General features: G+C 42.3%; 1 protein-coding gene across 1 annotated transcript in view; it reads left to right on the plus strand.

The window, feature by feature from the left end:
* TTN (titin) overlaps positions 1-27,227 on the plus strand; it is a 235,050-nt gene that overhangs the window by 42,914 nt on the left and 164,909 nt on the right. The window contains 37 exon segments of the mRNA XM_064718447.1: positions 5,485-8,004; positions 8,670-8,948; positions 10,028-10,591; positions 11,036-11,317; positions 11,427-11,705; positions 12,072-12,350; positions 12,447-12,725; positions 12,837-13,124; positions 13,243-13,521; positions 13,622-13,903; positions 14,011-14,289; positions 14,405-14,683; positions 14,777-15,055; positions 15,173-15,460; positions 15,560-15,838; positions 15,997-16,278; positions 16,400-16,678; positions 16,821-17,099; positions 17,194-17,472; positions 17,576-17,863; positions 18,037-18,315; positions 18,517-18,798; positions 19,383-19,661; positions 19,770-20,051; positions 20,562-20,840; positions 20,951-21,238; positions 21,446-21,724; positions 21,822-22,100; positions 22,203-22,481; positions 22,582-22,869; positions 23,002-23,289; positions 24,150-24,431; positions 25,143-25,421; positions 25,537-25,818; positions 25,965-26,243; positions 26,369-26,656; positions 26,890-27,168. Coding sequence (XP_064574517.1) covers positions 5,485-8,004; positions 8,670-8,948; positions 10,028-10,591; positions 11,036-11,317; positions 11,427-11,705; positions 12,072-12,350; positions 12,447-12,725; positions 12,837-13,124; positions 13,243-13,521; positions 13,622-13,903; positions 14,011-14,289; positions 14,405-14,683; positions 14,777-15,055; positions 15,173-15,460; positions 15,560-15,838; positions 15,997-16,278; positions 16,400-16,678; positions 16,821-17,099; positions 17,194-17,472; positions 17,576-17,863; positions 18,037-18,315; positions 18,517-18,798; positions 19,383-19,661; positions 19,770-20,051; positions 20,562-20,840; positions 20,951-21,238; positions 21,446-21,724; positions 21,822-22,100; positions 22,203-22,481; positions 22,582-22,869; positions 23,002-23,289; positions 24,150-24,431; positions 25,143-25,421; positions 25,537-25,818; positions 25,965-26,243; positions 26,369-26,656; positions 26,890-27,168 — 12,933 coding nt within the window.

A 27,227-nucleotide genomic window follows, 5' to 3' on the forward strand; every position in this document is an offset into this window, starting at 1 on the left:
AAATCACTAATGTCCAGAAAGCTGATGAAGGACAGTATCTGTGCCATGCAGTGAACATTGTCGGGGAAGCTAAAAGTATTGCAGAGGTGGAGGTTTTGCCTGAAGATGGACGGTCACTGGCACTGCCACCCCCTGTCACCCACCAGCATGTTATACACTTTGACATGGAGCAAAGCACATCTTCAAGGTCCCCTTCACCACAGGAAATCCTCCTGGAAGTGGAGCTGGATGAAAATGAAGTGAAAGAGTTTGAGAAACAGGTCAAAATCATAACCAGTCCTGAGTTTAGCCCAGACAAGAAGAGCATGGTGGTTTCCCTAGATGTACTTCCACTTGCCTTGTTAGAACAAGCTGCAGGCTTGGCAGCAGGGGAGAATGAGGATGTAAAAATTGATTTCCAAGTAACTGAAATGCCTCCACGCTTTGCTGTGCCCGTTACAGATATCAAGGTGGCAGAAGGCTTGGATGCAGTTTTTGAGTGTGTTGTAACAGGTACTCCTGTCCCAGTAGTTCAGTGGTTCAGAGGTGACGCATGTGCGACACCTGGCACAGGGAAGTATGTTGTGAGTCAGAAGGAGGGACTTCACAGTCTGAAGGTCAAAAATGTAGGACCTTCTGATAGTGGCTTGTATCGCTGTCAGGCAACTAATAGGCTGGGAGAAGCGACTTGTAAAGGTTCGCTTGTGGTCATGGCTCAGCAGGAAGCAAATGCAGTGAACAGTGAGACAGTCACAGGCTGTGAACCACACAGGTCCCAGAAGTGTGACTTGCTTTTGAGTACAACTGTGAGCCCAGGTGACCAGTCAGAAATAGAGCTGGAATTTGAGTTTGAGCCACATAAAGATGACTCAGAAAAAGCGATCCAACTGCTCGCAGTGACTCAGCAAGAGCAGGAAGTGGAAGGGGAGAAGCATGTCAACATTAATTTTGATGTGTTTGCAGAGCCATCTGAAGAGGAACGGGTTGAGTTTAGGGCAGAGGACTCAGAGAGCTGCAGCTTTGAGTTCCAGGTCACAGAAGCTCCTCCCAGATTTGTGAGGCTTATTTCTGACTACAGTACATTTGTAGGTGCCTCAGTGAGCTTCCAGTGTCTTGTGACTGGTTCCCCCTGTCCCAGTGTCCGCTGGTACAAGGATGGGGTGTTGTTGGAAGGGGATAGGTACTGTGCACAGGAAGAGCAGAACGGCTTGCACAGTCTTACCATTGAAAACCTGGTGCAAAGTGACAGTGGGCAGTACAAATGTGTAGCTACTAACAGGGCAGGAACTGCTGAGACTTGTGCTGTGTTAACATTATACTAAATTTCCATCATTTATTTCAGAGTCTGTCTTGAAATACTAAGTGTTTTTATGATGTTCTTCACTGCAGCTAAAAATGCAGCACTCATTTTAGGGGCATTGTTTTCATCTCTCTAAGGATGAAAACCACTCTGTGGGCATATTTGTATTTCACTTAGGTTTGCCTTCTTTGGGGAATTTAAGTGAGATTTAATCCATGCATAGATTTTTGTGCACACTTTCTGCACTGAGGGATATTTCAGACTCCTTCTATGCTCCTTGCTCATTCTTGTAAAGATATTTTAATTGACACTCATTTGCGTAGGACTAATTTTTTTGTATAATGTATATATACCTATGTGTCTGTAACAGTGCAATCACTACTGTTTTATGTAGGCCAGAAATCACCTGAAAATGTAGACACCACCTTTTTCTTGTGACCTAAAGGTATGGAACACTAACTTATGTTTGCTGTTTAGTTTGGGTATAGTTCTGTTAAAGAACTCCTTAAAATTGTTACTTCCCCTTCTCACAATGTTGTGTCAGAACATGATTCAAATCCTGTTTATGGTTTCTATCACTGCAAAATTCTTACATCTATGGGCCTCTTTCATGGAATTAAATGCCTTTTTAAAGTCAATGAAATTATGCTGTTGCAAAGAAAAGCAGAGAAATGGGAAGGAAAATGAAAATTTTGCACTTGTAGAAACTGAACAGGATTTTCTTCTCTATTACCAAGTAATAAACATGAAAGCATATTTTGTACTGTATTTTTAGAAGTTAAAGGGAAAGGACAAAGGGAGCGTAATAATAACAAATCAATTATGTTACTGTAAATTCATTAAAATAATTTTGATTTTCCCTGTATTCCAGTGTCATTCATAAAAAAATGCATAGTAGTAAAAAAGTAAGATATTTTTATGCAATATTCTTCTCACATTAGAACTGGATCTCTACATATTCCGTTTTTCTTTCTCTCCTTTTTTTTATTATTAAGAACAGTTAAGTGTGTTCTGTAACGAGATGACCAGAAATAAGGGGAATATATTCAGTTGTTATGTGTGGCATTTTCTCAGCACGGGAGATTTTTGCATTAATGTTCTCAATGTGAATGTATATTTTTATATTTAAAGTAATGCTAATATTTAGGAGGAAGCAGGAGTAGCTGACATAATTGAATCAGAATTAAATCTATCTTACATAAACAATGATAAATTGATTAAGAAAATCCATTAAATGGAGGAAAGTTATTAATTAACATTCCTCAGAAACTAAATTACTTTCTAATGCACATACCAGCTTTCCAGTCACCTATATGTCAAGATGAGATCTTGAGTTCAAGATCCTTAAGCAAAAATTGGTTTTACTTTGTTTACCTGTTAATGAGATTCTTCCAGTTATTTACAAATTGCTGTCAGTTCCCTTGCAAACTGCTTTAAGCAAGGTGACTTTAAGCATTAAAACTACTCCTATAGTATGTTCAGTAATGTTCATACCATTTCTTGTTTCTGAATTTGATGTGTCCTCACAGTGAGACCACCATGTCTCAAAAAATCTGTGATCTTCTAAGACTATCCCATCGCTCACCTGGGATACTAATTTTTGTTCAAAATATTCACCTTGCCCAGTTGTGTTGCCTGATAAAAATTTAAAATCAGGAGTGGCAAGTTCTAATAACCCAGTACCCAGGCAAAATGACTGAAGTGTTGAGGCTAATGCAAATGTGTCACTTCAGTGTCTTCTCAGTCATGACCCCTCAATTAATATTTAAGATTTGTATGTTAAAAGGCAGAGTTAATTGTGCTTTCTGATATGGTGGTAGGAAAGAGAAGTATGACTGTCTGGCCCAGTGTTGTGCTGGGAATGAATTACTCCATGATGTGTCCTTGATCCATTCCTTGTGTAGATGTGTAGCACTAACTGGTTGATTAGACAGCAGAGGTCCTTAGGGAGGTTGGCATGAATTGTCTGATGTTCTATGTCAGCTGGGTTGTCAGGGGTGTTTAAGTTCCAAAGTCAAAGAGTTCAGAGGCCCTTTGATTAGGTCCTGCGCAATTCTGAAGTGTGTTTATTTTGCATGTAAATCTGAATATTTTTAGAAGAAAGAGACCCATAACTTGTTTTTTGAGCCATAAGCCACACAGGTCCAAGTTCATATTCACATCTGAAATATATGGCCAAGCATCTTTATCTCTACCCACGTAGTGGTGTTTGTGGTTTATGTAAATTTATAAGTCTTGGTTTAAGTTTTGTACATTAGCCAGGAGCACCTGGTTCACCTATCAACTATTAAACAACTACAACTATTAAATCTAGAGTAATCCTAGGTTTGAATGAACTTAGTATGGGACAACTGGTATAGCTTGACTATCTCTTTTCAAAATTTTGTGGTTTTCATAGGAATCAAAAAGCTCACCATTTTATTTTCAGATTTAATGTTATCTTCATTTCTACAAAACAAGTATCTTAAAAAAATTAAATATGTTTATTTGTCATCAATGTATATTGAATGTTAACATGTATGGTTAATTTGTGAAATAAATATGAAATTATTTAACGCCATTGCTTCTTGTACTTTATTCATTTTACAAATCTATCTAAAATATGAAGAAGTATCTGTATAGTTCTCCTGTCATAAATATCCAGGAACACACAAAAGTGCATTAATTTTTGCCACACTCCTATGTATAAAGCATTCTCCTGTGCTAACATGGGTTTCACTGTGCCATTTTTATATATTTAATTTTTTTATTTTATTGGCCCAATTCTGCCACCCATTCTCGAATTTATTTGCACAATTTATTACTGTTTTAACAAGGTTGGTAAGTAATTCTGAAGGACTGCTATAATTTTTTTTTACTTAAGCATTTCTTCTCTGAGGTTAATCATTGCATGCTATGTCACTGTAATCACTGTGCTATGTAATTTATATTATGGCATTTGTGGCGAGACTAATAATTACTAAAACAAATGAGAAAGAATTGGGTGACAGAGTTTGTTCATTTTTATGTTTGTTGTTGGAGTGCAGCAAAAATTCTTATCTCAATAAGTTTTAAAATTGAAGATATTGTAATTGAGAAGCTTCTCAATTACAGTGCCTACAGAAATTACAGTGCCTAGAGACATTAATCTGCTCACACGTTTATTCTTTTTTTTAAACTTATAGCTGTCAAATACTCTGGGCCTTTACTGAGGAAACTTTACTCAGTGAGGACCAACTGTATTTGATTTCCAAAGGTTTTCCTTGCATCATGCTTTTCATGAATTTTTCCATTCCTAGAAATTCCATATTTCACTGGTGTTTCTGTTGTCAGACATCTGCAGAGATATTCTTGCCTCTGTTTCCTCTCATTTTAAACTGCTGTTGGAACTAAAGTTATCTAATGCATAGATCTATAAATTCAAAAAGGCAAGAAAACAAAAACTCTTAAAAGTCTCTTCTCTTTTTCTCTGACATTTTGCGAGTTTTAATATGCCACATCTTGACAGAGAGGAGTTCAAAAGCAGAGATTTAAATCAATTCTATTCAATTAAAGGTTTAAACTTGTGATGTTTGTAATAATGATGCTGTAAACTTAAGGGTCTAATGACAAACCCAGGACAAAGCTGTTAAGGTAGAAGTAATCTTTTGGTATGCTAGACAAAAGATAGAGTTTAAAGAGAGGAACTTTGCATCAAAAGAAAGGTTAGTGTGCTGAAAAGATTGTGGGTTTGTTGGTTGGTTTGGTGGAGGGGGGTGGGATTCAATCCTAATTGTGGCATTCTGGTTTTTTTGTTGGTGTTTTGAATTATATCAGTGTCTTAGCACTGTTTTGCTGTATTGTTTGCATAGGTGTACATACAAATATGTATAAGACATGCCACTTTAATTATATCTGTGAAATGCATCAATGTTGCTTGATTGTTCCTTGCACAGTGCACCCTGGAGGGATATGCCTAACCCATACTGTGATGTCAGGTTTAAAGACACACCCATTCTGATCAAGATAGGAAATTCTTAAGCAACCTGACAACACAGCATGTCTTACTCATTTTGGCAGGCATGGCATCAAGGAGACAGCACAGACCTCCTGTTCATTGCTAGCTGCTGTATAGTATTGAGAAAACCTCCAGCTCTCGAAAAATAGATGGCCTAACACTGTGTATTGCTATATACGAGTGTTCTCATAAATATTCTAGTAAAACTAAACAATTTTTTTCCATACAGACATCACTAGGTCTCTTATTGCCTCTTCTGAGGAAGGAAGAAGTGCAGGCTACAGCAGCGGCCTTCAGTTGCCTGATAGAGAGAAAACACTTGAATTTGAGCCTGGAAAACCAGTTTATTCCAGCAAAGCAAAGATGAAAATTGAGGAAGAGGGCAAAGCCCCTGTTTTCCTCAAACAGATCTCAGATGTTGAAGTCTGGCAGGGAGATGTAGCTAGGCTCTCTGTTTCTGTTACTGGCAGCCCCACACCCAAAATCCAGTGGTTTTTCAACGGTAGGAAGCTAACCCCATACATGGACTGTAAGTTAGAATTTGCTGGCAGTGACCACAGCCTCATCCTCCCACGAGCAGGAGTGCAGGATGAGGGTGAGTACCGGTGCGTGGCCAGCAGTGCTCACGGCGAGACCAGCTGCAGCGCCCAGCTCCGCGTGCGCCAGAGGCAGCCGGGCTCCCCCTGCTTTGCCAGGCAGCCGGGCAGCGTGCTGTGTGCCCCGGGCTCCACGGCAGTCTTTGAGTACACTGTGGAGGGCAGGCCGCGCCCCGACGTGCTGTGGTCCAAGGGGAGCGAGCGGCTCCTCTCTGACGCCCGTCGCTCCATTGCTCAGCGCCCTGACGGCTCGGGCTCTCTGACAGTGTGGCACTGCGTGGAGGAGGACTCTGGGCTCTACACGTGCAGGGCTGTGAGTGCCCTGGGTGAGGCCACATGCTCTGCTGAGCTCCTGGTGCTGCGCCAGGAGCACTCTGTGTGCAGCCAGAGCCTGGCCTTGCAGCACTCTGCGGTGGCAGAGGAGCAAAGCCCTCTTTTCTACGAGGAGGCTGGAGAGCTTCCTGCAGTGGAAGAAGCATTCAGACTTGAGCCCATGAGGGAGCCTTCAACCCTCCTTCAGCTCCAGATGAGCCAGGCAGTGTACATGCTGCCCAGGGAGGACATCTTGCCAGGCCTGCCACCAACCTGTCTGGCAGCACAGAGTGTTGAAGAGATGCTCACCCAGGCGGCCACAATACAAGAGAGCAGCGGGCTTCTGGCAGAGCCCCTGGAAACCCTCCATGCTGGCCCCCAGGGTGTGGTGCCTGCAGCAGCGATGGAGACACAGCTTGCAGGCTGCCTTGGGACTGTAGCTGCACAGACACTCATGCCCAAAGAGGAAATCATCCCCAAGGCAGCAGAGCAACTGGCTGTTCTGAAGACAGAGGCTTCCCAAACCCTTCTGCAGGTGTCAAGCACCACTGAGAGCCATATCATGGATGGTGACCAAATCCAGATCCTTGAGGGCTTTCAGATAGCACAAGGTGAGCTGAAGGCTGAACCAAGATTTCTCTCTGAATTGGCTTTCACTGGGGGCCAAGCTGTCCCCCTGGAGAACATTTCTTTCCTGGAAACAGCAAAGGAAGATTTTGCTTCAAGAATACATGAGGGACAGGCTGTGAGATTTCCCTTGCTGCTGGAAGAAAACCAGTCCATGGAGGAAGAACATGTTGATCTCTCCAAGCCACTTAAGCAGTGGCAGAGGACAGAAGGACAATCCCATGAAACCATGTACTCTTGTGAGCTCCAGCCAAGCCAAGTCCTCAACAAAGACAGTGAACTCACTGCTCTGGTTCCCAAGAGCTGCAGCTTAGACATAAAATCTCAAATCAGAAATGCACTGAAAGCTGCAGTGGTAAGTGGGGAAAACGTCTTGTTTTCAGAATGGTTGGCTGATAAGGAAGATGTTAAAGTACAGGCAATAAACATCACCAAGGAGAATACACATACCTTGTGCACATATGTTGTGACCACAGGAGGATGCAGTCCCATAGAAATCCAAGTCTCCTTGGAAGAAGTGAACATTCAGACAGCTGACCAGAAAACGGTCCTGAAGGAAGTTTTCTATTCCTTTCTTTGTGAAGATAAATGTTCCCTGACTGGTGAAAAATCCAAAGCATTGCCATTCTCTGCCAGTCCGCTTCTCTCCGGAAAATCCTATGATGAAATCTTTGAGCTGGAGCCCCAGCAGGCTGAGAGGACTATGGAGGCAGAAATACAACTGGAACACCTTTTGTCTGCACAAGTAATCAAGGCTGAGCATGGTCTAATTAAGGATGTGGGTGCTGATGTAGCCTCTGCAGATGTTCTTAAAGAGGCACCCACAGACATACTGAAAAGAAAAGAGAAAAGGGAAGAAAAATGTGAGGAAGAGGGCAGAGAGGGTCTAGAAACTAGAGCTGGAAAGCCAGAGGATGAGCTGGGCAAAGAAGGTTATCCCATCATACACTGCAAACTGGTTGACACTGTTGTGGAGGAAGAGGAGAGTGTCAGGCTGCTGTCTGTCATAACAAATGTCAGAGAGGTGAATTGGTACTTTGAGGGTAAACTGGTCTCTTCAGGCAGCAAATTCAAGTGTTTGCAAGATCAGGACACATACACACTAGAAATAAGCAAAGTGTGCGGGGAGATTCACCAAGGAGAGTACACCTGTGAGGCGCTGAATCAAGGTGGAAAAAGAGCAACAGCAGCAAAACTCACTGTTGTTAAAAGAGGTTGGATTATGGGGATAAAATAATCTTTTTAATGCACTGCTCTACTAATGAACCTCCCCTACTATGTATATCTTTGGACAGAGATACAATATTAATACCATCATGCCACTAATCAGAGGGCCCTCTTTCTCTCTGGATCGATAGTCTCCTTTTACCACATTGCAAGGCCTCTCACTTCCATTACCCCAGTCTTTGGTCAGGAACTTTTTTGTTTCATTGCACTAGCATGTTCAGGACAAAGCTGCATCTCAATCCCAACCATTTCTCCTATTAATGCCTGAGAAGTGGACCTGCTCTTCCCATTTTTCTCACTGCTGCACCCTCTCTCACTCCTTAGAGTCATTGCACTTCTCGTTCACACCATAGTTTCTAACAAGTCCAGAATAGATTACTATATATTTATATCCTATTGCTATTGTGCATTGCTGTTTCACTTTGTTTTTCCAGTATCACCACTGTTTCCTGATGTAATTATGCACTGTAAGACTGTCTGTCCACTGAGTCTAGTACTGCTTTCATTTCTTACAGATATTTTTTCTTTTACAGTCACTTTATGTGAATTGCAAGTATTTCACCTTTTTGGGTTTTTTTTACAGTCAGTCAATCACTTAATTTCAGAATGGCAGCAGGCAGGGTTTTGAGTTACTCTCTGCTTCTAATTTCAGTTGCACCAATCCTGAGGAGAAGGCTTGAACCCTTGGAAGTGGCTGTGAATCATGTGGCCAAGTTTACCTGTGAGGTGGAGATGGCTCCCAATGTCAAGTTCCAGTGGTACAAAGCCGGACGAGAGATTTATGATGGGGACAAATACTCCATTCGCACCTCCAACTACCTCTCCACGCTGGAGATCCCAAGGCCTCAAGTTGTTGACTGTGGGGAATATAGCTGTAAGGCTTCAAACCAGCATGGCAGTGTAAGCTCTACAGCTGTTTTAACAGTAACTGGTAAGTACAGACCTTCAAACTCTTCTCTTTTTCCACAAAATACCGGGGTGTATTGTAATGCTTTCACTTCTATACTTGCATATGTTTATGGTAGGACTCTTGGTTGCCATCAGAATACATAATTTTGGCAGGGACTAGCATAGAAAAGGAATAACTTTTGAGAATGCTGCTTTTAGGGGCTTTCTCTATGAAGGGAATCAGTGTGAGAAAGCTTCAGAGGGAAAGAAGGAAGGGGGAAAGAGAGCAGGAAGAAACAGCATGGGCATGGGATTGCTTTGTGAATTCATTCTTGAAGGTTTATTTCACAAGAAACACTTTTAAATCTGATTTCTTGGTGTAATAGTCACTGTGTGATTATCCTAGCACCCTAAATTTATCCTGCAACTGTACTTGCAACGCGGGTTATGCAGGTCTGCATACTTGAACATCTTTGTGCCGTCACCAAAGGGGAGCTCTGTGACTGGGAAATAGATCATCTTAAATAAAAGGAGGTTTAAAGGGTTTCAATTTGCAAATTTTTTTTGTCTACTGAGAGCTATACAGTGGGTTTTTTTCTGTAAAGAAAGAAAGAAACAAAAAGCCATTACAGCCATTATCTTTTGGGAGTTTCTTTTATGATGACTCTTTTACTCTGACTTTTCTCTTTCTGGGAGGAGTTCTTATGTGGTCTTTGCTAAGTGCTAGATGCTAGAGACTAGAAAAAGGTGCATGAACAGTGAAATGCACACAAACTTGCCCATCTTGAGAGAAGAGTGAGCAAACATGTCAGTCTTGAGGGAGACTGACGTATTTATTTTCATGAGGGAGACATGTCAGTCATGAGGGAGACTTTGTTTATTTTCCTTTAATTCGTACATTGCTCCAGAGATTCAAAATGCCTTCAAGCTCTGGAGCAATACCTAGATTGAAGAAGTACAAAACCAAAAGCCAAAATTTATCATCTTTAACACCTCTTATCTCCTTCACTGCTGTTTTCTTTAGCTTAAGAGTGTTCAGTCACAAGCTAGCCTCTCTTGCTCTCTGGCAAATGTGGCTCTACTCCTCACCTCTTGATAACATTGAACCCCTTTGTTTTGCAGAGGCATTTCCACCAACGTTTCTTACCAGACCTGAACCTATTACTACTTTTGTTGGCAAAAGTGCCAAGTTCCTGTGTACTGTTTCGGGCACTCCAGTCATCGACATCACCTGGCAGAAAGATGGAACAACTATTTCACCTTCAGACCACCATAAGATCTCCAAAGTGGAAAATAAACATGTTTTAGAAATTTCCCTTCTTACTGCTAGTGACAGAGGGGTTTACACTTGCAAAGCTTCCAACAAGTTTGGGGCTGATATTTGCCAGACTGAAATGGTCATTATAGACAAGCCCCACTTCATTAAAGATTTGCAGTCAGTGCAGTCAGCAGTTAATAAAAAAATACGCCTTGAATGTCAGGTAGATGAAGACAGGAAAGTAACTGTAGGGTGGACAAAGGATGGAAACAAAATCCCTCCAGGCAAAGATTATAAGATTTACTTTGAAGACAAAATAGCCTCACTTGAGATTCCTCTGGCTAAGGTCAAGGACTCAGGCCACTATGTGTGTACTGCTTCAAATGAGGCAGGAAGCAGCTCCTCTTCTGCCAGCGTCACAGTCAGAGGTAAGATAGTTCTATGCCCCCTTTACCTTTCATCTTCTTTGGTTCCCCATTTCTTCTTTCACAGGCAAAAGACTTCTTTGGGCTGAAATTACACTGTGAATTCTTCTCAGACCTGCCACCTGATCCATTCCCTGTGAAGTCTTTTCCCCTGCTGCCTTACAGTGCAGTGTTACTTCAATATTTCTTTCACCAGAGAAAATCAAGATTTGCTCCTGCCTGCAGGGTAGAGATGGATGAAGAGGGAAAGCAAAGCCACAGAAGCTGCAGCTCAGCAAAGATTACGCCGATCTCTTGTGAAGCTGTATTTTGTTCTTGCTCTGGGAAGCAATCTTTCAAAGCTTTGAATTTCAGCTTTCTCTCCTTTTCCACCTTTCCTCTCCTTTTCCGCCTTTTCTCTTCCCCTTCCCCTTTTTACCAACTCTTCCCCTCTCTTCCCATTTTCAGAACCACCATCCTTTGTGAAGAAGGTCGATCCATCTTATTTACTGACCCCAGGTGACTCTGCACGCCTTCAATGCAAAATCAAAGGGTCTCCTGAAATCCAGGTTACTTGGTTCAAAAACAATAAGGAAATCCATGAAAGTAACACACACAAGATGTCCTTTGTCAATTCTGTGGCTGTGTTAGATATTTTGGAAATGAAAGTTGATGACACTGGGACTTACTCATGTGAAGCTGTCAACGAGGTTGGAAGTGACAGTTGCACCACTGAAGTTGTTGTCAAAGGTCTGTCCTTCTTGTTGCTGCCAGTCACATTCTTGAGAAAAACCTTCCTTACTTTTTTTTTTTTTTTTTTTTTGCATGGTTGACTAATTCTTTCTTACTGCTTTTATAGAGCCTCCATCTTTCATCCGAACACTTGAACCTGCAGAGCTAGTGAAGGGCACCAACCCCGTCCTTCAGTGCGAGGTTGCTGGCACTGGACCCTTTGAGATTAGCTGGTACAAAGACAAGAAGCAGATTCGCAGTAGTAAAAAATACAGGTTGACCTCTCAGAAGGCTGTTATTTCTTTGGAGGTGTCCTCATTTAATAGTGCAGATGTCGGTGAATACGAGTGTGTGATAGCTAATGAAGTCGGGAAGTGCATGTGCAGTGCCACATACATCTTGAAAGGTCAGTGGGAGAGAGAAAACTCAGTTTATTGAAGGGAATGGCAAAAACCTCTTATTTCATAAAATGTCTTTTCTTTGGATTTGTGGGAGGATGGGGAGACTGGGGACAAAGAATATCTTCTTCTCTTAAAATTCTGTGTGTATCTTGAGTCTTATCTGGCGTCAAACCTGTGAATTTGAAGAACATTGAGATTAATGGGCCATTAGCTTCCAGCTGGAGAAAGCACTTCTCCAGCTTGCCTGCTCTTTGGCTGAATTGCAACATGTGCTGCACATACTGTCTTACAAAACTGTCTTTAAGTAGCATATTTTATATGATGAAGTAACAGTAGATGAGTATTTTTCTCTTGTCTCTTCTTTGAACTAGAACCACCATCTTTTGTTAAGAAAATCGAAAATGTGACAGCTCTGGCTGGAGATAGTGTTACATTACAGGCCGTGGTGAAAGGGTCAGAGCCTATTTCTGTGACATGGATGAAGGGCAAAGACATTATTAAAGATGATAACAATGTGAGAGTGACATTTGATCACGGTCTAGCAACACTGCAAATTACCGGAGTCCAGCTGAGCTCTGGTGGCAAATACACCTGTGTGGCTGAGAATGATGCAGGAAGTCAGTCCTGCTTTGGTGAACTAGCAGTGAAAGGTCAGTGGAGAAATGCTGTGATCCCTGCAGTCTCCCACCTGAGAGAAGAAGAAATTTTCTTTTGTCCTTAACACCAGTTGTTTCATTCTGTTGTAGAACCTGCCAAAATAATTGAAAAAGCTGAAATGATCCAGGTTACAGCAGGGGAACCAGCTATTTTGGAGTACACTGTCACAGGCACTCCAGAGCTGAAAACCAAATGGTTCAAAGATGGAAAGCCACTCCCTGCCAGCAAAAAATACAGGATCAGCTTCAAAAATAACATTGCTCAGCTCAAGTTTTATGCTGCTGAAATGCAGGACAGTGGTGAATACACCTTTGAGATATCCAATGATGTGGGCATCAGCTCTTGTACTACCAGCTTCACTGTGCTAGGTTGGTACTGCCTCTTTGCAGAGAGCCCCGTTGCCTAACAGAGCCAGAAGCAGAACAGCACTCCTGTTTTTCTCATGTGTTCCTTTCTGTCATTTTTTTCACTCTCAACAGATCGCACTCTCCCTCCCTTCTTTACTAAACCACTGAAGAATATTGACAGCATCATTAGCACCTCATGCCGCCTAGACTGCAAAATTGCAGGCTCTCTTCCAATGACTGTCTCATGGTTTAAGCAAGATACTGAGATCACTTCAAGTGCCAAGTATACAGTACACTTTGCAGAAGGCTCAGCATCTTTGGAAATAAAACACCTGGATGCAAATGATGCTGGGGTCTACATTTGCAGAGCCACCAACTCTGCTGGTAGCAAAGAGAGCAGTAGCACTTTGTTTATAAAAGGTTTGGCAATTTGTTTCACTTTTCTTGGAATCTTGCTTATCTTGTCATAATACTTTTCTTTCCCAAAATACAAGCCCTCTCTTACTCATTGCATTTTTTTCCTTTCAATGCAATCCAGAGCCACCCAGCTTCACTGTAGAACCAGAGTCTCAAGATGTATTGCCTGCATCAACTGTACATTTCAAAGGAATGTTTAAAGGCACAACACCACTGACAGTGAAATGGTTTAAAGGTGATACTGAGCTGGTGACAGGAGGATCGTGCTACATTATGACAGAAGCATTAGCAAGTTACTTGGAGCTTTATGCAGTCAAACCAACTGACTCTGGAAAATACACCTGCAAAGTCTCCAATGTAGCTGGTTCAGTATCATGCAGTGCAAACTTATTTGTGAAAGGTTTGCGTTCTTGCTCTTATTTAAAATTCTAGCTGCTGGATTAACACAGCAGCACTCTTTCCTGTGTTCTTTCTCCTGAACACTCTTCTTAAATCCACAGAGCCTGCTGCCTTTAAGGAGAAGCTAGAGCCAACTCATCTCATAAAGAAAGGTGGATATGCTGAACTGACCTGTGAAGTCACTGGTACTCCTGAGATTAAAATCACGTGGTTCAAGGATGATAGAGAGCTAAAAGAGAGTGAAAAATACAGGATATCTTTTACAAAATCTTTGGCAATACTCCGTGTTTCAGAGGTTGATACTGAAGACAGTGGGGAATATATTTGCGAAGCCAAAAATGACGCTGGAAAAGATATCTGCAGTAGCGTTGTTACAGTCAAAGGTGTGTGTGACATCCAGCCACACAGTTTGTATCTTTAGACTCAGTACAGTGGTACCGGCTTCAAAAGTATGATTAATGCAAATTGCACTTTCTTTTTCACACTGTAGAGTCACCTTATTTTAGCAAGGAGTTTCAATCCATGGAAGTCTTGAAGGATTCTGATGTGGTTTTGGAGTGTGAGGTGCTTGGCACGCCTCCCTTTGAAGTGTTCTGGGTGAAAGATGATAAACCCCTGCGGAGCAGTAAGAAGCACAGAATAAGCATTGAGAAATCTTTGATTAGCCTCCATGTTTTCAGGTTTGATGCTTCTGATGTTGGGGAGTATCAGTGTAGAGTAACAAACGATGTTGGGAGCTGCCTCTGCCGTTCAGAGGTCACACTGAAAGGTTAGTGCAAGGTGCAGAACACCACTAGCATGCTCTTATCCCAGTGTGGTTTTCCATGCCACACTGTTTGTTACACACCAGACTTGTACTTACATAACCACTTTCTTCCTGCCAGAGCCTCCACAATTTTTGAAGAAGATAGAAAACATTAGCTCCCTTCGAGGGGGAACAGTTGTGTTTCAGGCTGCTATTAAAGGTTCCTTGCCCATCACTGTGTCCTGGTTGAAAGACAATGATGAAGTGATTGAAGACAACAATATCAAAATGACCTTTGTGAACAATGTTGCCACTCTTATGGTGAGATCTATTGAGCTGAAACATGATGGGAAATATTTCTGTCAGGCTAAAAACGAGGCAGGAATTCAGAGGTGTTCTGCTCTGCTGACTGTCAAAGGTTGGTCTTACCCTAAGGCTTGCAATGGTCTGGGATAGTTCCCTTGTGATTTTTACAGATGTGCTTAACACTCTATCTCCTTGTTTATAACAGAACCTGCTACAATTGTGGACAAGGCTGTGTCAATAGATGTGACTGAGGGAGACCCAGCAACCTTGCAGTGTAAATTTTCAGGAACAAAACCAATTACAGCCAAATGGTTCAAAGATGGCAAGGAACTGACGTTGGGCCCAAAATATAAGATCAATGTTACAGATACCGTCTCAGTCTTAAAGGTGCTTTATGCAGATAAGAAAGATAGCGGAGAATACATTTTTGAGGTTCAAAATGATGTTGGGAACAGTAGCTGTTCTGCCAGCATTAATGTCCTAGGTGTGTATGGGCTTTCTCTTATTATTACTTTTAGATACCAAATCTTCTCTCCTGAGCTGACGTGCCACAATCACTGTTGATTTTTTATATTTTGTCTTTTTACTCTGTCTTGGATAGATCTCATTATACCACCTAAATTCACCAAAAAACTCAAGAAAATGGACAGCATTAAGGGGTCTTTTGTCCACCTGGAGTGCATAGTGTCTGGTTCACATCCTATAAGTATTCAGTGGTATAAGGATGGTCAAGAAATAACAGCAAGTGAAAAGCACAAATACTCTTTCCATGATAATACTGCGTTTCTGGAAATAAATAAACTGGAAGGCACAGACAGTGGCTCTTACACTTGTGAAGCAACAAATAAAGCAGGAAGCAGCCAATGCAGCGGGTTTTTAACAGTAAAAGGTTTGAGTTCCTTCTTTGTCTTCTGTTAGGTCTCTCATGCATAGTTTTGGATTTCCCCATCTCAGAGTAATCCCCTTTCTTTCTTTTTGCATGTTATAGAGCCACCATATTTTGTGGAAAAGCCCCAGTCTCAAGAGGTTGTGCCCAATGCTAGGGTTCAGTTCAAAGCACTGGTGAAAGGGTCTACTCCTCTGCAGATAAAGTGGTTTAAAGACAGCCAGGAGCTCCTGTCTGGAGCCAGTCGATCTGTCTGGAAGGATGACACTTCTAGTGTTCTGGAGCTCTTCTCAGCTAGGACATCTGATTCTGGGAACTACACTTGTCAGATAAGCAATGACGTGGGGACTGCAACCTGCAAAGCAACTCTGTTTGTAAAAGGTGTGCAACCCAATCTTCTAATTTTTTTGGGTTCTGATTTTTATGTGCAGTTTTGGTGGGAGGGGGAGGAGGCCTTTTAGCCTTTTTTTTTTAATTTTGGGGGTTTTTATTCCAACCTGGCATATCATAAAGCCTCAACTTCTCTGTCCATCTTCTAGAGCCCCCCAGATTTATTCAGATGCCAACTTCTGTAGTAGCTTTGCGTGAAGGACAGTCCACCACTTTTGAGTGCCAGGTAGTAGGCACGCCAGAGATCCACATTACATGGTATTTGGATGGAAATGAAGTGACTGACAAAGCTAAGTACGGCATCTCCTTCATAGATGGTTTAGCCACTTTGAGAGTCACTCAAGCCAGAGTGGCAGATAGTGGGATTTATGTTTGTGAAGCCCACAATGATGCAGGTAGCGAGAGCTGCAGCGTCGAGCTGAAAGTAAAAGGTTGGTTTTGAACATCTTGTCATCTCTGTCACATATCTGGGGTGAGGAAGTAGGAGATACTTCTTCTCCCCTCAAAACTATTTGAAGTTACTATCTACTTTCCCCTCATTCTTCTTTGTAGAGCCTCCAACCTTTGTTCGGGAGTTGCGTCCCACCGAGGTAGTGAAGGGCTCAGAGGCCACACTAGAGTGTGAGGTGTCTGGTACCCCTCCATTTGAGGTGAAGTGGCTGAAGAACAATAAGGAGATGTTCAGCAGCAAGAAATACACCATCTCCACCAAAGAATCAGTATTTACTCTTACTGTGGCTAACTGTGACATCTCGGATGTTGGTGAATATCAGTGCATTATATCAAATGAAGGAGGGAGCTGTTCTTGCAGCACAAGACTCAGCTTAAAAGGTCAGTCCTCTAGGAGGCACACCTCAAAGATTATATGCCCCAGCTAAAGTGTAGCCAGTGGGATTACTTTATATGATCTCTCTTTCTCCTCTTCCCTTTCTATGACTTCTCTTTTGAACAACAAACAAAACTCACACCACAGAACCACCATCCTTCGTCAAGAAGCTGGAGAATGTCACTAGCGTTTTGAAAGGTGATGCATTGTTTCAGTGTGTCGTAGCAGGTGCTCAACCCCTATCTGTGTCATGGATAAAAGATGAGAAAATACTAGAAGATGATGAGCATCACCACATTACCTTTGAGAACAGGGTGGCCACACTGAAGCTTACTAATGTTGACCTCAGCCACAGAGGGAGATACACCTGTCAGGCAAAGAACGAATCTGGCGTGGAGAAGTGTTTTGCTTTGCTTTTTGTACAAGGTGTGTACAAATCGTAACCTTGATGAGTACTTGGAAAGTCAGTTCCCTAACTATGTAGCTAACTGCTGTAATTTTTATACTCTTTATACCTCAGAGCCTGCACAGATCATAGAAAAGGCTAAATCACTTAAAGTCACTGAAAAAGACCCCGTGACTTTGGAGTGTACTGTGGCTGGGACACCAGAGCTCCGAATAAGATGGTACAAAGATGGCAAGCAGCTCCTGCCCAGTAGATACTACACAATGAGCTTTGAAAACAATGTGGCCAGTTTCAGGATTGAACCTGTATCAAAGGAAGATAGCGGCACATACAGTTTTAAGGTTGAAAATGACTTCGGAAGTAGCACCTGTGAAGCTGTTCTGACTGTGCTAGGTTTGTATTGCCAATCCATCAAGGAGGAAATGAAAAATAGTCTCCGTGAAAGATAAGCAAGAAGTTAACTGGTGTGTTTTTGCTATTTTTTTGTGTTGGGCAGATCAATCAATTCCTCCTGTATTTATCAAAAAGCTAACCAAAAAGGATACCATTCTGGGATCTTCTATCCAAATGGAGTGTAAAGTCTCTGGGTCACTCCCAATTGTTGCAAAATGGTTTAAGGATGGAAAAGAAATAACTGACAGTGCAAAATATAGAAGCCTGTGCCATGAGAACACTATGTCACTCGAGATTGCTAACCTAGAGCTGGCAGACAGTGCAAATTACACATGCAGTGTCTCTAATGTTGCTGGAAATGATTCTTGCAGTGCTGTCCTGACTGTGAAAGGTTTGAAACTCTTTTACTACTTCTTATCTATGATAAATGCTGGGAAAATCTTATACTAACACTCTTATACATCTTAATATTAACACTGGAAACGGTCCCCATACTTGCCTCACTGATTTTCTTCATTCTTAGACATTTCTGATGTAACTGTGTCTTTTTCTTAAAAACTGCAGAGCCACCAAGCTTCTTAGTAAAACCTGAAAGCCAGCAAGCCATACCAGATTCAACAGTGGAGTTTAAGGCCACACTGAAAGGAACACCACCCTTTACAATAAAGTGGTTCAAAGAAGACTTAGAACTTGTATCTGGTCCAACTTGTTTCATTGGGATTGAAGGTTCAGCTGGGTTCTTAACCCTCTATTCAGTGGATTCTTCTAGGAGTGGGCACTACACTTGCCATGTTTCAAATGATGTTGGCAGTGACTCTTGCACTACAACACTGTTGGTAACAGGTGTGCACTCTTTCTTGTTGTGTTATCTTTTTGTCTCCTTCTTCTTTCTTTTTGTCAAGCCCACCTTGGTGATCTTTGATACACTGCCAAGTGAATTCCCTACCCTGTGTTTGCAACCCACCATTGTTTGGCTCTTTTCCCACCATTTTCTCTCCAGTATTATTTCAGATCTTCCTGACCCCACTTTTTTTGGTTTTTTAGAACCCCCCAAGTTTGCTAAGAAGCTAGAGGCAACAAAAGTAGTCAAGCAGGGTGACTCAGCCCGGCTTGAGTGCAAAGTAAGTGGATCTCCAGAGATGAAAGTAGTGTGGTTCAGAAACGACCATGAAATAGTTGCCAGTGAAAAATTCCGGACATCATTCATTGACTCTGTGGCGGTGCTTGAAATGAATCATCTCAGCACTGATGAGAGCGGTGACTACATCTGCGAAGCTCACAACCCTGCCGGCAAGGCCAGCTGTAGCACCAAAGTCACAGTGAAAGGTTAGCTGTCCTCTTGTTTTCCAGCTGCAACTTATTTTTCCCCTGGTAGCTGTATCCCTTAGAAATACACAGGAACATGAGATTAATTAATTTCAGGACTGCCCTGTTTTTCACGTCATGTTTTTTTCTTGATGCCCCCTCATCTTCTCTGTCTAAACAAGAGAGATGATGTTCTTAATGCAGATGAGTGCTAAACTAGTTTTTCCCCAGTTCTATAATTTTAATATCCAAGACAGTTCGTAGTGGGAATTGCTATATCAAGAAGCTGAAATATAAAGAGAAAGAACAGACACAAACTGCCTAGTGTCAGTTTTACACCCTGTATGGGAGATTTATACCAGCTAAATGAGACCTGTACCCTCTCTGCCAAAGGTCTGTTTACCTTTTCAAAAGGGGAGCTAAGGGCTCTTAATGCTCACCTTTGTACAAGCTCATTTCATATTGTGCCCACAAAAAGAGGGAAGTCTTGCCCATTCTGTAGTTATTCTCAGCAGTCCCATTTTCCAGAAGCTGGTATCTGTAGACTCTTTGTTGATCAAAGAGCTTCAGACTACTTTCTAAATGTTCCTTTCTTCCCTTGTTAGAACCTCCTGTCTTTAGCAGGAAGCCTTCTCCAGTAGACATTGTCAGAGGCTCTGAGGTTAGCCTGGAATGTGAGATTTCAGGAACACCTCCATTTGACGTTGCCTGGTACAAAGACAGGAGACAAATCCGCAGTAGTAAGAAGTACAAGGTTACAGCCAAAAACTACCACACGAGCGTTCGCATTCTTAATGTCGAAGCTGCAGACATTGGTGAATATCAGTGCAAAGCACAGAACGATGTAGGAAGTGACACTTGTATTTGCACTGTGAAGCTGAAAGGTAAAGTACTGGTACATGTGTCTTCTGCAGCGCTCCCAAGGGCGCTGCATTGCTCTTCCTTGTGGGAACACTGTGAGTATTTACTATAACTGCGTATTTCTTCTTCAGAACCACCAAAATTCTTGACTAAAATAAACAGCATGACAGTTGTGGTTGGTGAACCAGTAGAGTTACAAGCAAGAGTGGAGGGCTCCCAGCCAATTTCTGTGCAGTGGCTTAAGGACAAAGAGGAAATTATCAGAGAAAGTGAGACCACAAAGATCACATTTATAGAAAATATTGCAACTTTGCAATTTGTGCGCACAGAGACCAGCAGTGCTGGAAAATACACCTGTCAGATCACAAATGATGCTGGAAGTCGCGAGTGTATGGCTACCCTAACTATTCTAGGTAGGTAAAAAGCACAAATACATGGAAGTTTCTTTTTAAAGTTAGAAACTTGGCTTTTTTTTTAATCAGCTGTATACTTTGCTTATGCCTCTGAGTTCAAAACAAAGAAAACAGAATCCTTCTCTCCCCAACAAGCAGAAGTCAGGTTCCATATTTCCAGTAGTCCAGCAATAGTGTTGGAAGGAACCACTCTATATTTCAGTCATGTCTTTTGCTCATGCCTTCTCAGAGAGGGAGATCAAAATATTTTATATTTTAAATTAAAAGATACTTTAAAATTATTTAAAATATTTTAAAATAGTTTTACTTATTTTTGGAAAGTATTTAAAATTTACTGTTTTAGAGTAACAGAAAGGATGGAAAAAACAGCTGTAAAAAACTCCACACCCCAAGAAATCAAAATTTCCTTAGTATCAAATGTGTAAGCCCCATCTCATAGTGTATAATACTTACAGCTAATACTTATTAAACCCTGTTTTAACCATATATATTACCCATCTCTCCTTCCAGAGCCTGCAGTCATTGTAGAGAAAGCAGAGCCAATGAAAGTTACTATAGGAGATGCCTGTACTTTGGAATGCAAAGTAGCAGGCACACCACAGCTTTCCACTGGCTGGTTCAAGGATGGCAAAGAACTGACCAGCAGCCAAAAATACAGAATCACTTTCCTCAATAATGTATCTACACTTAAAATTATGGATGCAGAAAAGGAAGATGGTGGATTGTACACTTTTGCTGTGCAAAACGACGTGGGGAAAAGCAGTTGCACAGCATCAGTTGATGTTTTAGGTTGGTTGGGTAGCTTATCTTCTATCTTTTACAAAATCTTTTGTTTTGCCATTCTCTGTCCTTTACTCATTTTCTCTCTAACCATGGATTTATTATGTTTTCTTATGCAGACCGAATCATTCCTCCTTCTTTCACAAGAAAACTAAAGGACAGCCCTTGTGTTCTGGGTTCCTCAGCACTGCTGGAATGTAAAGTGTCAGGTTCACCTCCTATTTCTGTTGCCTGGTTCCAAAATGGACTTAAGCTAGTTAGTGGAGAAAAACATCAAATGTCCTTTTCAGATAACCTATGTGTTTTAGAAATTAATTCACTGAGTCACTCAGATACTGGCACTTACACCTGCAAAGCTACCAACACAGCTGGCTCAGATGAATGCAGTGCTGTATTGACTGTACAAGGTGGGTATATAATGGTCAGAAAGCTCTCTGAGCTGTTCTTTTGCTCTTTCTCTCTTGAAATTATCTGCAGTCTTTTGTAAATATTCTTGGGGACAATTATTAACAGAAAAATAAAGATTTTGCTCTTTATCTTCAGTAGGTGTGTGGAAATACCGGAGCTATGCTGCACCAATTTGTCTTATCTATCTTTTTCTTTTGTGTATTTAGAGCCACCTTCTTTTGAGAGGACCCCAGAGCCTCTGGATGTACTGCCAGGCACAAGCATCACTTTCACATGTGTTGTCAGAGGAACCCCTCCTTTTAAGGTTAACTGGTTTAGAGGGGCCAATGAACTTGTGCCAGGGGACAAATGCAATATCTACTTGGAGGAGTCCATTGTGGAGCTTGAGTTATTTGATGTAGCTCCTCCTCAAAGCGGAGAGTACACTTGTCTAGTGACTAATGATGCTGGCAGGGTAAATTGTACAACACACCTCACAGTAAAAGGTTTGTAAAGATTATGTCTCTCCATTTACCTTTAATTATTGTTTCCTTCTCTCCATTTGGCATGTTGTGCTCAACATTTGTGACTTACTTTCATTAGAGCCAGCTGTCTTTGTAAAGAAACTGAGTGATCAGTATGTGGAGCCTGGCAAGCCCATCATCCTAGAGGGCACTTACACAGGCAGCCTGCCCATCTCTGTGACATGGAAGAAGAATGGCCACACCATCACACAATCTCAGAAGTGTAGCATCACCACCACAGAGAAATCCTGCATCCTAGAAATACTTGACAGCACCAAAGAAGATGCAGGAGAATACACTTGCCATGTTGAAAATGAGGCAGGAAGAGATGTTTGTGAGGCTGTAGTCTCTACCTTAGGTGTGTGCTCACTTTGCTTCTTTTCCTTGCCTTTTTTTTCAAGTGTAAGCTTTCCAAAACCTGGCACACAATAAGCCTGTCTAATTGCTTCTCTTTTTTTAGAACCTCCCTACTTTGTTACACACTTGGAACCTCTTGAGGTGTCAGTTGGGTCCTACACAACATTGCAATGCCACGTTGCTGGAACACCAGAAATTACTGTATCTTGGTACAAAGGTGATACGAAACTCAGGTCTACTCCTGAGTATAAAGTGTTCTTTAAAGACAATGTTGCTACACTTATCTTCAACAAAGTGGCTAGCAGCGACAGTGGAGAATATATCTGCAAGGCAGAAAACAGTGTAGGAACTGCATCTACAAAGGCTCTCTTAACAGTTCAAGGTGATGATTTTATATTAGCTTGCTAAAACTCTTTTTGTCTTGCCAAAATATAAAAAGTTGCTTCCTGGGGTGTATTTATCCTTTACTTGCTTTCTTCCAGAACGCAAACAACCACCTTCCTTTGCAAGAAAATTAAAGGACCTCGAGCACCCTGCTGGTTTGCCCCTTAAGCTCATGTGTCGGCTCAATGGCTCAGAGCCCATTACTGTCACTTGGCACAAAGATGGTGTGCTGCTAAAGGATGACCACAATGTGCACACATCCTTTGTAGATAATGTTGCAGTGCTGCAACTGGTGCGAACCGAGATGAATCACACTGGGCAATACACCTGCACAGCCACCAACTCTGTGGGCACTGCCACCTCAAGTGCTAGGCTCACAGTGGCAGGTGTGTTGGCTTATAAAACTTTTACTTGTATCACAAGCTCCTCTCTCTTATTTCATGCATGCAATGGTACCTGTGTGTTGGATTAGCTTTTCTCTGAGGTATGAGTATTACATGGCTTTCTTGTGTTTCTAGAACCCAAGCAAGCACCTGTCTTCGACATCAAACCAGAATCTATTGATGTGCCTTTTGGAGAAACTGCTGATTTTGAATGCCACGTTACGGGAGCCCAGCCAATACACATAACGTGGTCCAAGGATGGTCGGGAGATCCGAACTGGAGGAAATTTCAATATTACATTCACAGCCAACACAGCTCACCTTCGAGTGCTCAGAGTGGGTAAAGGAGACTCTGGCCAATATACTTGCCAAGCTAGTAATGAAGCTGGGAAAGACTTCTGCTCAGCCCAACTCAGCGTCAAAGGTATTAAGTCACCTTTGTTTGTGCATTTTCTTTCTCTTGGGTAAAGAGATTTCTTTGTCTTTGATCTTCTACCATTTCTAGTTCAGAAATATATTGAAAGTAGCTTTCTAGACTGCAGACATAAATCATGTAATGACCTTCTCCCATCATACTGTGTAACTGCAGAAGGTTTGTGTACCTGCAAAATCTCGAAGGAGAAAGGTATCTGTGTGAACCTGTTTGTATGGAGAGTTGCACTCACACTGCTTTTTACTTTAAAAACTGTAGTCACTGTGGTAGTCACTCATGGCAATTGCTGTATAGAAAATTATTAGTAAATACAGCTCTACCTTGCATTTGTGGCCTGCATAGGTGACTCTTTCAAATTTGATAAAGATTTCAGTTGATTTAATCTAGACTGTGAATCACCTAATTTCTTAATGCAGAAATATACTTTCAAGATGTCTAAGCAAGTGAAACGATCCCTACCGTGTTTCCATTGCTCCCAGGAATGAAGGGCTTGTCAAATCTTTCACGTCGGCCTGGGAACTCTTGTTACTTGTTACCACTCAAAGGTAACAGCAAAATTTCAATTGGGTGGAGCAACCATTCTTTGTGTATATTTTACGGCTTCAACTGTCCAATGCAGCAGGGTCCAAAGCTGGCAGAACACAGTTTTACTTGTTATCTTTGCCTTCTTTTCTTCATCTTCTCTATTCCCTTGAAGGGAAACTCTGGTTGGGGATGCAGCCAACTTCTGTAACAATTTTATTTTTGTGCTGTAGTACTCTTGTGCCTCCTAGAACTCTTGCTCGGTGCTGTAGATTTCACATGGCAAACAGGTAAGTTGTCATTCTCTACATACTTATTCTGTTCTGCAGAACCTCCCAAGTTCGTCAAGAAGCCTGAAGCTTTGCGGTTCGTGAAGCAGGGGGACACAGTTCAGCTTGAATGTAAAATCAGTGGCACACCAGAGATCAGAATCGTGTGGTACAAAAATGATCAGGCACTCCAGGCAAGCGACAGGCTGCACATGTCCTTTGTAGACTCTGTGGCAACGCTGACCATCTTGGGTGCCACTGCTGAAGATGCTGGGGATTACATCTGCGAAGCCCACAACTCTGCGGGCACAGCCAGCTGCAGCACTTCAGTCACAGTGAAAGGTTAGCAAAGCTCCGCACTCGGCCAGAATCCTTGGCTGCCAGGCTGCTCCCAGCTGCACTGCTACTGCAGAAACTGGTGTCTGCTGGGCCAGTATCTCTCCAGCTGCTCTTGCATTTAAATGCTGATATGTTTAAGTGATCAGGCAGGAAATAGTGCTGGGTGTTCAGCACTGTGCAGTCATTCCCTCGTGTCTCCATTTAAGTCAGTTGCACAATGAACAAGGCAAGCTTTTCAGATCACAGCGGAAGCATGGACTCGGTGGAATACCAGCCATGCTGAGGAAGCTGGGAATACTTTTCAGCCATCCCTCTGCCTCCTTTTTATACACAGTAATACTGACAGGAATGAAATTTAAGAAGGAAGAGGAGGCTGTGTAGCTGAGCTTCACTGACTGTAGCTTTCATGACTAGAAAGAGTGGGGGTAAGGATAGAATGTAAGATGGAATGATACCCTAGAGTGCAGGGAAAGTGGCTTTTGGGGAAGGACACTGAGCACTGATTCCAAACAGGTGCAGAAGTATCACATTTTCTGCCCTTTGGACTCTGAGTGCTGGGATTTTTTTAGAGGGGAGGCCACATATTTAAAAGCTAGATATGTGTTTACAATATAAGCGTAGGCTCCCTTCCTGAATAGGTTGCTTCCTGCTACTATCCAAAAACTCACCCAGAGAAGGAAGCTCACATATTATGATGTGATTCTTTTTTTATAGAACCACCTGTTTTTAGCAAGGTGCCAAGCCCTGTGGACACTCTTAAAGGCTCAGATGTTATCCTTCAGTGCGAGATAGCAGGGACCCCACCCTTTGAGGTGGCTTGGTTCAAGGACCGGAGGCAGGTCAGGAGCAGCAAGAAGTTTAAGGTGACAGCAAAGCACTCCATTGCCAGTCTTCATATTCTCAATTTGGAATCTCAAGATACTGGAGAATACCAATGCAAAGCTATGAATGAGGTGGGAAGCGACACTTGCACCTGCCCAGTGAAATTCAAAGGTTTGTATGCCAGAGGATCAGCATCACTGCCCTCTTTTCTTGATCTCCTGACTGTCACTTTTTCAGCCTAGCATATATGATTAACTATCCTCTGCCTCCTTTTTTTTGCTATCAGAACCTCCACGGTTTGCCAAGAAGCTGAGTGACACGGCAATCTTCATTGGGGAGCCAACAGCCCTGCAGGCAGTAGTGGAAGGATCCCCACCAATTTCTGTTGTCTGGCTCAAGGATAAGGGTGAAGTTATTAGGGAGAGTGAAAATGTTCAGATGTGGTTTATGGACAACATTGCAACTCTTGAGATTGCCAGTGCAGAGGGAACTCACGTTGGGAAGTACATCTGTCAGATCAAAAATGACGCTGGCATGCGGGAGTGCTCTGCCTTTTTACAGGTCCTAGGTGGGTATAGCCTGCTCCACTGTAGGTAGTGTCCTACAGCTTGCACAGCTGGCTCTACCAGCCTTTGCCTTCTGCTTACACCCTGTGCTCACAGGTTTGTGGGTAGATTTCCCTGTGACACACAGACCCCTCCCTTCCTATTTCAGAACCAGCAGTCATCTTAGAGAAGACCGAGCCGATCACAGTAATGGCTGGCAATCCTTTTACCTTGGAGGTCAAAGTAGGAGGAACACCTGAGCTTATCACCAAGTGGTACAAAGATGGCAGAGAACTAAAGAGTGACCGCAAATACCAAATTTCCTTTTTCAACAATATATCCACTTTGAAAGTCTTTTCTGCAGACAGGGGAGACAGGGGCTTGTATACTTTTGAGGTACACAATGAAGTGGGGGACAGCAGCTGCACTTCTTCAGTTGATGTTTCAGGTCAGCTCTATGTCTTTATTGTTCACTCTTGTCTTTAAAAAAATATTTTCATTTTATCCTCTTTTCTCTCCCTTGAAAGAAACCTCAACATTTGTCTTCCTGTTCTTCTGCCCTGTCCTACTTAGATCGCCTCGTTCCTCCTTCATTCTCAAGAAAACTAAAGGAGACAAATGGGGTGCTGGGATCCTCTGTGCTGCTGGAGTGCAAAGTATCTGGCACAGCTCCCATATCTGTGTCTTGGTTTCAAGATGGGAATGAGATTGTTAGTGGAGAAAAACATGAAATCTCATTCTTGGATAATGTTTGTGCTTTGAAGTTGAATGCCCTGGATGTCACAGATACAGGGTCATATACATGTGTGGCAGCCAACGTGGCTGGGTCTGATGAATGCAGTGCCTTCTTGACTGTACAAGGTCAGTGGAAGGATACTGCCATGCCTTCAACAAAATTCTTATTCCCTCTTCTCTCTTTTCTCTGGTTTCCTGTAGTTTCTTTTTCATGGTTTGTTTGGTTTGGGGTTTTTTTCCCATGGTTTCTTGGTTTTTTGGTGGTTTTTTTTTTGACTCAAACCTGCTCATTTTCCTCCTCACAGAGACCCTCCTATTAACATCTTTCTCCCTCTTTCACTTCTTTGCATGATCCTTAGAACCACCTTGTTTTGTGAAGACACCTGATCCCCAGGAAGTTTTGCCTGGATCAAATGTGACTTTCACCAGCTACATCAAGGGCAGTACTCCCTTCAAAGTGACCTGGTTCCGAGGCATCAGGGAGCTGGTGCCAGACAGCAGCTGCTCCATCTCTCTCCATGAGTCTGTGGCACAGCTGCAGCTGTACAGCGTGGAGCCAGGCCACAGTGGGGACTATGCCTGTGTGGTCACAAATGATGCTGGCAGTGCCTCATGTACAACACAGCTCTTTGTGAAAGGTGTGTTTGGGTGTGTGCATGAATGCACAGTCATCTTCATTCACTTCACATAACTGCCT

This window comes from Zonotrichia leucophrys, chromosome 7, assembly GCF_028769735.1.
Source record: "Zonotrichia leucophrys gambelii isolate GWCS_2022_RI chromosome 7, RI_Zleu_2.0, whole genome shotgun sequence".
Lineage (NCBI taxonomy): Eukaryota > Metazoa > Chordata > Aves > Passeriformes > Passerellidae > Zonotrichia > Zonotrichia leucophrys.